The sequence below is a fragment of the Tupaia chinensis genome, unplaced genomic scaffold (genome assembly GCF_000334495.1).
Source record: "Tupaia chinensis unplaced genomic scaffold, TupChi_1.0 Scaffold141044_1, whole genome shotgun sequence".
Lineage (NCBI taxonomy): Eukaryota > Metazoa > Chordata > Mammalia > Scandentia > Tupaiidae > Tupaia > Tupaia belangeri.
This window is the reverse complement of record NW_006200910.1, coordinates 513,602-524,732: the sequence shown is the minus strand read 5'-3', so window position 1 is coordinate 524,732 and position 11,131 is coordinate 513,602. Positions and strand designations below refer to the sequence as shown.

At 45.5% G+C, this 11,131-nt stretch overlaps 1 protein-coding gene across 1 annotated transcript in view; it reads left to right on the top strand.

Moving 5' to 3' along the window:
* The window catches only part of FRMD5 (FERM domain containing 5), a 70,801-nt gene that overhangs the window by 891 nt on the left and 58,779 nt on the right, over positions 1-11,131 (top strand). The window contains exons 2-3 of the mRNA XM_027766102.1: positions 5,446-5,488; positions 5,730-5,808. Coding sequence (XP_027621903.1) covers positions 5,747-5,808 — 62 coding nt within the window. The 5' untranslated portion in view covers positions 5,446-5,488; positions 5,730-5,746. The remainder of the gene's footprint in view (positions 1-5,445; positions 5,489-5,729; positions 5,809-11,131) is intronic.

Sequence of the window (11,131 nt, the reverse complement as noted above, 5' to 3'; positions counted from 1 at the left end):
TTTTTTTGGGGGGAGAGATTTTCACTGTAGGGCGCGTGCGCTCACCAGACAGACAGAGAGAGACATAGAGACAGAAAGCGAGAAATCACCCCCCAGGGGGGATGGTCACGCCGCAATCCCTTCTCCTCCATTCTCCTCTTGGGATCTTGGGCACGCACGCACACGCGCCCGGCGTGAGTTTTAAGCCACCGGGTCCGGGACACGAACCGCGGTCGACTACGTGGGAGTCCAGCGACATAGCCATTACGCTAACTGCTGGTTCCTGAGAAGCTTCTCTTTTTATAGATGCTGAAATAGTACTAGATGGCTTAAACAATTGCCCAGATTTGCCCAGCTGGTGTCAGAGCTCCTAGATTAGTTTCAGAACTTGGATCATGGAGTGAGCCTCTCCGGCCCACTTTCGAGTACATGGTCTGAACTATAATCATCGTTCTGATTAACAAGGGCCTTGCCTGAGAGCCTTACCAACCCAGAGACAGGACAGAGATAAAGCCAAACTGACAAGGGCCTTTAAGTGCCTTGCAAATCCTACATATCTTGCTCTGCTCTACACAATTTAGGCAGATCTGCAGACACAGCTTTGTCAAGGACTAGGATTTTCCAGACAGATATAGGAACAAGTCTATTATCTTCAGTCCCCTCACCACTGTCCTGACCCATCCTTTCCCTGCTATGGTCCAGTCAGACAATACCATGGGTCTCCAGACATATTACACCTTCTTTCTTTTCAGAGCCTTCACTTACACTCTCTCTGCCCAAAACATTTGTCTCCTTCTCCTCACCTCTTCGTCCTCCACACTTTTCTTCTGGCTAGCTGCTTTTCACAGTTAAAGTATTAGTGTAGACTTCCATTTCTTCCAGGAAATCTTCTCTTGTCTCCACACTATATCAGGGGATCTCCTATGGGCCCCTCTGTGCCCTTTACTGCCCCATGATAGTACTTACTACACCACGTTGTGACTGCCTGTGTTCCCTGCAAAAATATAAATTCTGTGAGAGCATGGGCTTTATTTCATTCCTCATAACTCCCATATACCTAGCTCAAGGCCTAGGATGTAGCTGATGTTCAATAAGTATTTGCTGAGGAAGTGAATGAGTGAATTAATGGGTCATAGAGTTGTTACTTCTTACCCATTTGCCCAGCTGCTAAAAAAACACCGTCAGTTTCTGTAACATATGCTCCTCTGCCCTTGGTTGTTTGTGAGGATGTACTCTCTGGCATCCCCCATTGATATGGGAATACATGCAGAAGCCTTCAACCTGTATGCCTGAATTCTCTCTACTCCTGCCCACCACCCATGTTCCTCTACCACCCTCCTTTTGTGGGGTCACAGTGTCCTTCATAGCTCAGCTTCAGACATGGGTTCATTTCTGTTGTTTCTGGGGACCTTGGAGCCCTAGAAGGTGCAGTCTCTTGGCACTACGAGGATCACGAATACTAAATGGACATGCCCCTCACTGTGCTGTAGTCAGGTGCTGTTCTGTGATGTTTTGAGCCACTTTGTCTTCCAGCTTACATCTAGAGTTGTGTACTAAATACATGAACTTTAGAAAGGAATCCGAAGGACTATACCCCTTTCCTTTGACAAGCCTGTAAGCCCTCCAGTGATGTATTTCATTCCTCCTTAAAGCCTCTCATTTTACAGATGCTGAAAGGGTACTAGAGAGTTCCAAGAACAGCAGGGTTTGGAACTGTGTCAGTGTTTGGGAAGGGGTGATAAGGTCAGCCCCTCGGTCTGTAAAGGCTCACGGTTGACATAAATACTGTCCTGAGCTTTGGACCACAGTTCAAGACCATGAAAAGTGCCATGATACTCAGAAGCTATACACCCTTCCCTGGTGTGGGTGCCTATTCACCGTATAACGATGGCCTATTTTTATTAGGGGAGTTTGTTTGGTCTGAGTGTTCTCTCCTTAAAAAGGAAGGCCTGTTACCCTAAGACCATCTCATAGAGCTGGTGTGTATAAAGAAAAAAGAGCAAAATGTATTCTCTTCACTATTTCTTAATTAGAGAAGTTAATGAGACCATGAGGACAATAAGAGGGTATATGGGGCCAGCAGGTGGCATAGTGGTTAAGACGCTAGACACTCCCACATGGCTGACCAGGGTTTAGGCCTCAGATCTTGCTTGCTTTCTCATTTTCCCTCTTTCTCTCTGTCTCTCTGTTTCTCTTTTGTGAAATTAAAATAAATGAACAAATAAATTAAATTAAATAAATAATTCTTTTAAAAAGAGGTACATGAAGGTGATGAAGAGTAAAAGGGGAAGCAGCTGAAGAGAGAGAAGAAATGGGAAAGAGGAAAAATAGACATTCATGGAGTGCCAACTGTCAGGCTCTGCCCTAAGCACAAGCCTGACTCTATCAGCCTCTGTGTATTGAGCACTTAGTTGTGTCAGGCACTTAGCTAAGAGCATCATGTTTATTTCACTCAATGCTCAACACAAATAAGATAAGCAGCCATAATTATACATTCTCTAACAGAATCAGTAAGTCTCAGACAGGTTAAGTAATCTGCCAAAGATAGGTGACAAAGCCAGTCTCAAGCTTAGTCTTGCCTGACTCCAGAGTCTATATATGGTTTCTAAAATTCTAAGCTGAATTCATACTGCATAGCCTCCAAAAATTATATGATTCTTGCCTCAAAGGAGGGGTTAATGAGAACAGAGAGGTTTAAGACAGTACCTGAGGGTGGTAGGATAATAGGTCTACAGAGAGTTGTTGCCTCTGAGACCAGCGGTTGGCATTAACAGTTACCTCACTGGATTCCCATGTAGTCGACCGCTGTTCGAGTCCTGAACCCAGCAACTTAAAACTCACACTGGGCACATGTGCATGCATGCCCAAGATCCTAAGAGGAGAATGGAAGAAAAGGGATTGCAGATGATTGCTTTCTATCTCTGTCTCTGTCTCTCTGGCAAGCATATGTACCCTATAACAAAAAATCTCTCTAAAAATAATTTAAAAAAAAAAAAAAAAAAAAAGCTGTTGTAGCCCTAGATCCACTGATCATAGTTGAGATAGATACAGTGAGCTCCCTTGCGGGCCCAGGGTGTGAGGCCCAGTGCACACCTCCATCCTTACCTCACTACTTGCTTTTCAGGAGTCTGCACATGTCTGGAAACTCTTCTGGTTTCTCCTGGAGGAGCTGCCCTCATTTCCCCTCCCCTGCTGTTCTTGGCTCACACCCAGGCCCAGGACCTTGCCACTCTCCCTCTCCTTTGCACCTTTTCAGCCCCTAGAGTCAGAATATCGAAATACATTGTTCCATTTACCTAAATACAGGAGAAAACCCTGAATCTTTTTCTCTTCTCTTGATCCCTCCTCTCCAAGCCCACGTTATTGCTTTGCTGTGATTTTGGGACTGGAATTAGCAAGTCAGCTGCCAAAGGCAACTCTGGCCAACACCATATCCTTGGGATCCTCTCAAGATTTCTCTACCAGGCACTTAAAATCCCTGGGACAAGCTGTGATGGCATGCCACTCCCTTCCTGCCCCTTTCCTGTTCTGCTCCAGCCTCTGTCTTTTCTTGAGCTCTCACTAGAGTACAAACTAGTCTTCTCTCCAGCTCTTGCCAAGGGAAACTGTCTTCTTATTATTTAGCTCTATTTGCCCTCTGTGGATAATGCTCCTCCCAGTCATTCCTCTTCATTTTTATCTCCTTTTGTTTATTTCTTTTAATCTACCAATTTACTGTCTAAGGGCCTTTTGTTTCCTGAGTCCTGGATACTTACTACATTCCCTTCACTATGCACAGTTCAGATGTGCTCTGAAAAGACAGGCCTCCTCCACCTGCACGGGCACGGCCTGGAACCCCAGTTGTTTCTGTGCAATTTCATCTCTTGCCCGTGCTTCCCTACGAAGCTGAGCTGCGGTGGGCCGTGTAATGTGAGAAGGACCTCTTAACCACTTTGAGTGGCTATAATGAGTTGCCAGCCTCGTGGGAACTCAGATCAGAGGAAGCAAGAGAGCAAAATGTCAACCCAGATTATCCATGTGGAGCTGACGGAAGAACTGGCTCTTAGTGGGTCCATTAACTACATGACCCACAGCCCAGCCCAGAAGGTAAGAGCTGGGAATCAAGGGAGGCCATGGCACCGCCTGCATGGGCCTGGCTGCTTTCCTTACAGGGGAAGATTCTGCCAAGACACTACGCTAAATAGAAGTAGCCAGAAAAGAGGGGAATGTGTCCCTCTGTCCATTCAACAGCTTTTTTTTTTTTTTTTTGAGATGTTTTTGCTATAGGGCGTGTACGCTCGCCAGACAGACAGAAAGAGACAGAGAGATAGAAAGCGAGAAATCACCCCCCAGAGGGGATGGCCATGCTGCAATCCCTTCTCCTCCATTCTCCTCTCAGGATCTTGGGCATGCATGCCGCACACGCACCGTATGTGAGTTTAAGCCACCGGATCCAGGACTCGAACCGCCATCGACTGCATGGGAGTTCAGCAACATAGCCATTACACTAACTGCTGTTCCCTCAACAGTTATGTACTGAACACTGCGCTAGGCACTGGTGATAACCTGCTTAACAAGAGTCTCTGCCTTTACAGGGCTTACATCTAGTGATTTAAGCTACTTCCAGGTAATCAAACCCCTAATAATAGCAGTTCTAGCTCTCTGCAAATTGCCAAGGTTCCTGATGATCATAAAAGCAGCAAACATCAATAATGAATTTTGTAAAAGACTCATGTTGAAAAGAGAAATGGATACAGAATGGCCTCTTTTATTCCTTCTCCCAAACAAAAGTAGCAGAGAGGGAAATGCATTGCTACAATATCCTGCCTTTTTGAAAAGCCAAGGGCAGTAGGGTATTATCCTACACCCAGGTTGTAGTTAGTTATCTTATGAGACAGACTTTAAACATCTCCGGATGCCAAGGAATCCTCAGTCTGTGTTCTCTAATTCAACAGTTGTTAGCCTGTGTTACTCGAAGATGGAATATACCCTAGCCACCCTGCCTTTTGTCTACTTGTGAAATTTCTACTTGTCAATACTTACCCTGGAAAGGCTGCCTCTGTTCTACTCTCCTGCTAGAGGAAAGCTGGCACATGACCCAAACCCATACCACCCATTGCAATCAGCCTTTTCTACTTAAGCAGGGTGGGGCTTTGTCCCCACCACACTTAGGTGCAGTCACTCCTGCCTATTGGCATGCCAGAAGCACGGCTCAGAACTTTGGCACCCTGCTTTAGAGACAGCCTTTCCAGGGAAGCCCAGAAATGGCATCTGAAGCTGGAACGAGTCCTCCCTTCGCAGCTGGTTCCATGGGGAGCTTATTTCAGAAAATCTCATCACTCTTTACTCTCCAAACTTATATTCACAAGCTTTTAGGCTGCTTCCACCCAAGGCTACAATCTGTCTAGTTATTTAAATTGGATAAAACAAGTTATGTTTGACACTTCTTCTCATTAGGGTTTTCTTGTTCTGTGTTCTCTGTTTCAGCATTGGTTGGAGTTTACAAAGTCTGTGGTGAAGCAATTGAGATGTGAGTATTCTCTCCTTGAAAAAACTGAAGCCTCACCCCGGGAAGGGTGGGATGAAACCTTCTACGTATAGTAAGTCTTGGTCTCCCTGTGTAATTTTCCACTCTTCTGAGTTGAAGTTGGCCCTGAGTGCATGAGGATTTTCTTATGTTGGCTCAGTGGCGTGTGCATGCTGCTGGGCCGTGCAGCCCTGTCATCTTCTGGGAGAGCGACTTCTCTGATGGCACCTCTTTCCCTCTGCAGCCCAGCCTCCCTTCACCATGTGCTTCCGTGTGAAGTTCTACCCTGCAGACCCTGCTGCCCTGAAAGAAGAAATAACCAGGTGAGCCTGAACACACTCCCCGTTGGCCACTAAGACCTATTGGAGGTGATACGAAAGGGAGGCTTTGACCTCTTAGATCCTCTAATTTGGAAGCACCTAGCTCTCATAGGCAAGAAACTTCTAAATAGACCTTCTATACTTCATTTCCAAATGCTTTCTTTGCTCCTCCCTCATTGGGATTGGAACAGAGGGAGTTTCTTTTCTTTAAGAAATGTGGATTCTTCACCTCACTCTCAGGGGAATCTGGAGTATCTAATTAATCAAAAGCATTTTGGAGGCTGGCCCCCCCTTTGTGCAGTGGTCAAATGGAAAGCTGGATCTCACATGGCTGACTGTGATTTGAATCCTGGTCCTGGCAGCTTGAAAAACACACCAGGCACACGGATGTACATGTTCAAAGTCCTGACAAGATGGAGAACTAGAAGAAAGAGGATTGCGACATGACTTGCCCCATTTGGGGTGGCAGGGGGAGTCTCTCTTTTTCTCTATCTCTGACAAGTACAGACACACCCATTAGCAATTTTTTAAAGAATTATTTAGAGGCCAGAAGGTGGCATAGTAGTTAAGGGGCTGGACTCCCACATAGATGACCACGTTCAAGTCCTAGACCAGCAGCTTAAAACGCACACCAGGTGTGTATACGTTTGTGCCCAAAATCCTGAGAGGAGAATAGAGGAGAAGGTATTATGACATGGCCATCCCTCCTGGGAAATGATATCACACTCTCTGTCTCTCTGTCCCTCTCTATCTGGTGGCAAAATCTCTAAAAATGCCAAAAATAGGTTACTTATTTAGTTTTACTTGTTATTATTATTATTTATTTTTTAATTTGACCAGAGAGAGAAAGAAAGGGAAAATGAGAAAGCAAGCTGCCAGGTCCAGGACTCAAACTCAGTCAGTCATGTGGGAGTCCAGCACCCCAACCACCACGCCACCCATCAGCCCCCCACTAGCAATATTTTAAAAAGCATTTTTTTCTTGACCCTATTATGTGACCACTGTGGACACTTTTGGAGAAGGCTGTGTTGCTGCTCATTTGGGGGAAGGGAAAAAGACTCCAGTGGCCTAATGGACGTACTTGGGAAACACCCAGGCATGGCACTGAAATACAACCTGGGAAAGACTGAAGATTTTAAATCCAAGTGTATTAAGTCTGATGTGCTGTTGGATCAGGTCCATGAGAAACTCTTAATTGTGGGGATCATGTTCCGTGCAGGCAGACAGCTGCGTGGAACGAATCCCATCCCTTCCAGTACCACCTGAGGAAGAGAAAGAACCTCTGTGCCCATAAGCGTCCTACAACAGCATCGATGAGTAGAAGCTTCAAAGCTTCCCGAGGGTTTTGTTTGTCTGAGCCAAATTCACTCTGAAATCTCACCTCAAAGATTCAGGAACTTTCCATAACAGGATTCCTAATCTTTATATTACAAAGACCTAGTTTTGATATAAGCAAAATCTTGGTATTACTTTGTAGAGGACGGGGCCATAAGTCAAGAGGTGATGCCAGGGAATCCTAGAGCTGAAGAAGAGACAGCACTGACAGCTCTAACCCCATCCTTAAAACCTTGGAGATAGGAATGAGGCTGTTGCCAGTCATATGGACTGTTCAGTATAGCTGTGAGATCTACTACTAGATTTCGACCTGCTTGGGAAAATCACAAAGAGAAGAGAGAAGAAAGAGAAATATGCAATTATTTTCATTTTCTGTTCTGAAGAGTATGCCACTAACCTTGTAGTGAATGGAGCAACCGTTTCTCTAAGAAGAGAAGTCAAGAAATGGGGAAAGGGGCTAGCAGGCGACATGGTGGTTGAGATGCTGGACTCACACATGGCTGACCACAGTTTGAATCCCAGACCTGGTGGCTTGCTTTCTTCCCCTCCCTCCCTCTGTGTGTGTGTGTGTCTAGTCGAATAAGAAATCTTAAAAAATAAAAGAAATTAGGAAGGAGGAGGGCAAGAAACAGGAATAGGAATAAGCAGTGCAAAGGAAGCAAGGAAGTAGGACAGGGAAGGAAAGTGACTTCTTTGTGTGCATCTCAGGCGGTGTCAAAGGGAGTCTTCCGATGGAGTCAGAAAGAGCTGGACATATTTCTTGCACATGCACAGAGCAGTGTGCACCCACCTTCTTTGAAGCACTGAGAATAGTGAGGTGTGTATCTTGAACCAAACTTCATGTTCCTTACTGGGCACTGAAACTGTAGGCTCTGCCCATCCCCATGGAAGTGAGCATTCCTCCCACTTTGCTTCTGAAATCCAAACCCATCTGTGTTAATAGTGACCCTATAGCTTTAGGCAGATGAGTGGGGATACCATTCTGTTTAACAACTTCAACAGAGAGAAGTTTCTTCAAAGCACTGTTCTGCCCTCCAGAGTGCTTGCTTTAGCTCTGAGCCTCTCTCTCTCTGTGTTTAAAGAGGTGCCAGTGCCAAAGCTGGCCCAGAATTCTATGCTCCTGTCCACGAATCTGAACAAACTTAACACATCTTCGTGGAGAGCCTAACACCTCGCTGCATAACACCCGCCATCAAGATGGCCTGTTGTTCTCTTACTGACCTAACAGTGGGGATGAGAAAATCTGTCTGTTACAATTCAGTGAGAGATCCATAGACACATGGCTTCCTGATTTATAAAGGACAAAGAGGGGCCAGCAGGTGGCATGGTGGTTAAGGGCGCTGGACTCCCACATAGCCAACTGTGGTTCAAGAAATGGGGAAAGGGGCTAGCAGGCGACATGGTGGTTGAGATGCTGGACTCACACATGGCTGACCACAGTTTGAATCCCAGACCTGGTGGCTTGCTTTCTTCCCCTCCCTCCCTCTGTGTGTGTGTGTGTCTAGTCGAATAAGAAATCTTAAAAAATAAAAGAAATTAGGAAGGAGGAGGGCAAGAAACAGGAATAGGAATAAGCAGTGCAAAGGAAGCAAGGAAGTAGGACAGGGAAGGAAAGTGACTTCTTTGTGTGCATCTCAGGCGGTGTCAAAGGGAGTCTTCCGATGGAGTCAGAAAGAGCTGGACATATTTCTTGCACATGCACAGAGCAGTGTGCACCCACCTTCTTTGAAGCACTGAGAATAGTGAGGTGTGTATCTTGAACCAAACTTCATGTTCCTTACTGGGCACTGAAACTGTAGGCTCTGCCCATCCCCATGGAAGTGAGCATTCCTCCCACTTTGCTTCTGAAATCCAAACCCATCTGTGTTAATAGTGACCCTATAGCTTTAGGCAGATGAGTGGGGATACCATTCTGTTTAACAACTTCAACAGAGAGAAGTTTCTTCAAAGCACTGTTCTGCCCTCCAGAGTGCTTGCTTTAGCTCTGAGCCTCTCTCTCTCTGTGTTTAAAGAGGTGCCAGTGCCAAAGCTGGCCCAGAATTCTATGCTCCTGTCCACGAATCTGAACAAACTTAACACATCTTCGTGGAGAGCCTAACACCTCGCTGCATAACACCCGCCATCAAGATGGCCTGTTGTTCTCTTACTGACCTAACAGTGGGGATGAGAAAATCTGTCTGTTACAATTCAGTGAGAGATCCATAGACACATGGCTTCCTGATTTATAAAGGACAAAGAGGGGCCAGCAGGTGGCATGGTGGTTAAGGGCGCTGGACTCCCACATAGCCAACTGTGGTTTGAGTCCTGGACCTGGCGGCCTGCCTTCTCTCTCTCTCTCTCTCTCTCTCTCTCTCTCTCTGGCTCTGTCCCTCTCTGGTCAAATTAAAATAAATAAATGAATAAATAAAATTAAATAATTCTTTAAAAAAAAGGACAAAGAGAGATGGCATCTTGGCCAGCCAGGTGGTGCAACAGTAACACAAAGTCCTGCGTTGCTGAAGCCACATGGGGAAGTCCCGGGTTCTTGTACCAAGGACCCCTTGCACACACCAAGCACACCCAGCATGACTGGGATGCTGGCTTGCTGAGGCAGGGGTAGACTGTAGCATGAAAACCCTGTTGGGATATCTCTCGCTCTTTCTCTGGCTGTCTCTCTCTTTGATGGAAGAAGTGAATAAATGTTATATATCATATATGTGCGTATATATGCACACATGTACTTTTTAAAATTTGTGTGTGTGTGTGTGTGTGTGTAGTATCTTGGCCCTTAGGAAGAGCCCCCCCTCCTTTTTTTAAGAGAGATTTTTACTATAGGGCATGTGTGCTCACCAGAGAGACAGAGAGACAGAAAGCAAGAAATCACCCCCAGGAGGGATAGCTATGTCGCAATCCCTTCTCCTCCCTTCTCTTCTCAGGATTTTGGATAGTCAAGCACATGTTCCCAGCGTGAGTTTCAAGTCTCTGGGTCCAGGACTCGAACTGTGATTGACCATGTGGGAGTCTGGCAATGTAACCATTATGCCATCTGCTGGTCCCAGGAGGAACTCTTAATGATATGACTTTCTAAATCAAATGTCATTATATTATATTCATGTACAGACCCTCCTACCCAAAAAAGCAAAGACCTGGAAACTCAGATCCTACTTAGTCACTTCTTGGCTATATGACCTTGGACGTGAAATATTAGGTTGTTGGAAAAATCGTGATTTTTTTTTGTATAGAAAAATACACCATAGCTTTTCTGACAACCCATAATTTAACATCTCTTAACCTTCAGATTACTCTTTCTTTAAAAAAGAGAGATTTTTACTATAGGGTGTTTGTGCTTGCTGGAGAGACAGAGAGACGAAAAGCAAAAAGTCACTCCCCCAGGGGTGGATGGCCTTCCCAAATCCATTCTTTCTCATTCTCCTCTTGGGATCTTGGGCATGCACACACATGCACTAGCATGGGTTGTAAGCCACCAGGTCTGAGATTTGAACCAGGATTGACTATGAGGGAGTCCAGCAATGTAACCATTACACCATGTACTAGTCCCCAGATTACTTGTTTATAAAATGAGGATAATATCTACCCCATTGAATTGTTGAGAGGACTAATCACAATATTAGGGTCTTATACTTCTTGCTGCACCCCCACTGTCACGTGCTCAGCCAAGGCTCATCGCGTTTGCTGCCAGATCGGTTACGTGGTCTGTGGACCCCAAGCACTTGTCCCGGGGCACAAGTGCAGTTAGTCCTGGCTTTTCTTTCTCATTATATGAAAAGGCAGTTCTTTTTCTTTTTTTAAAGAATTATTTAATTTTATTTATTTATTTTAATTTGACTAGACAGGGAGAGAGAGAGAAAGTGAGAAAGCAAGCCATCAAGTCTGTGATTCGAACCACAGTCAACCATGTGGGAGTCCAGCTCGCTTAACCACCATGCCACCTGTAGGTCCCAAGGCAGTGCTTTCTTAGTCATCTCCACTCCTCCTCTGTCCCCTTTCCCTA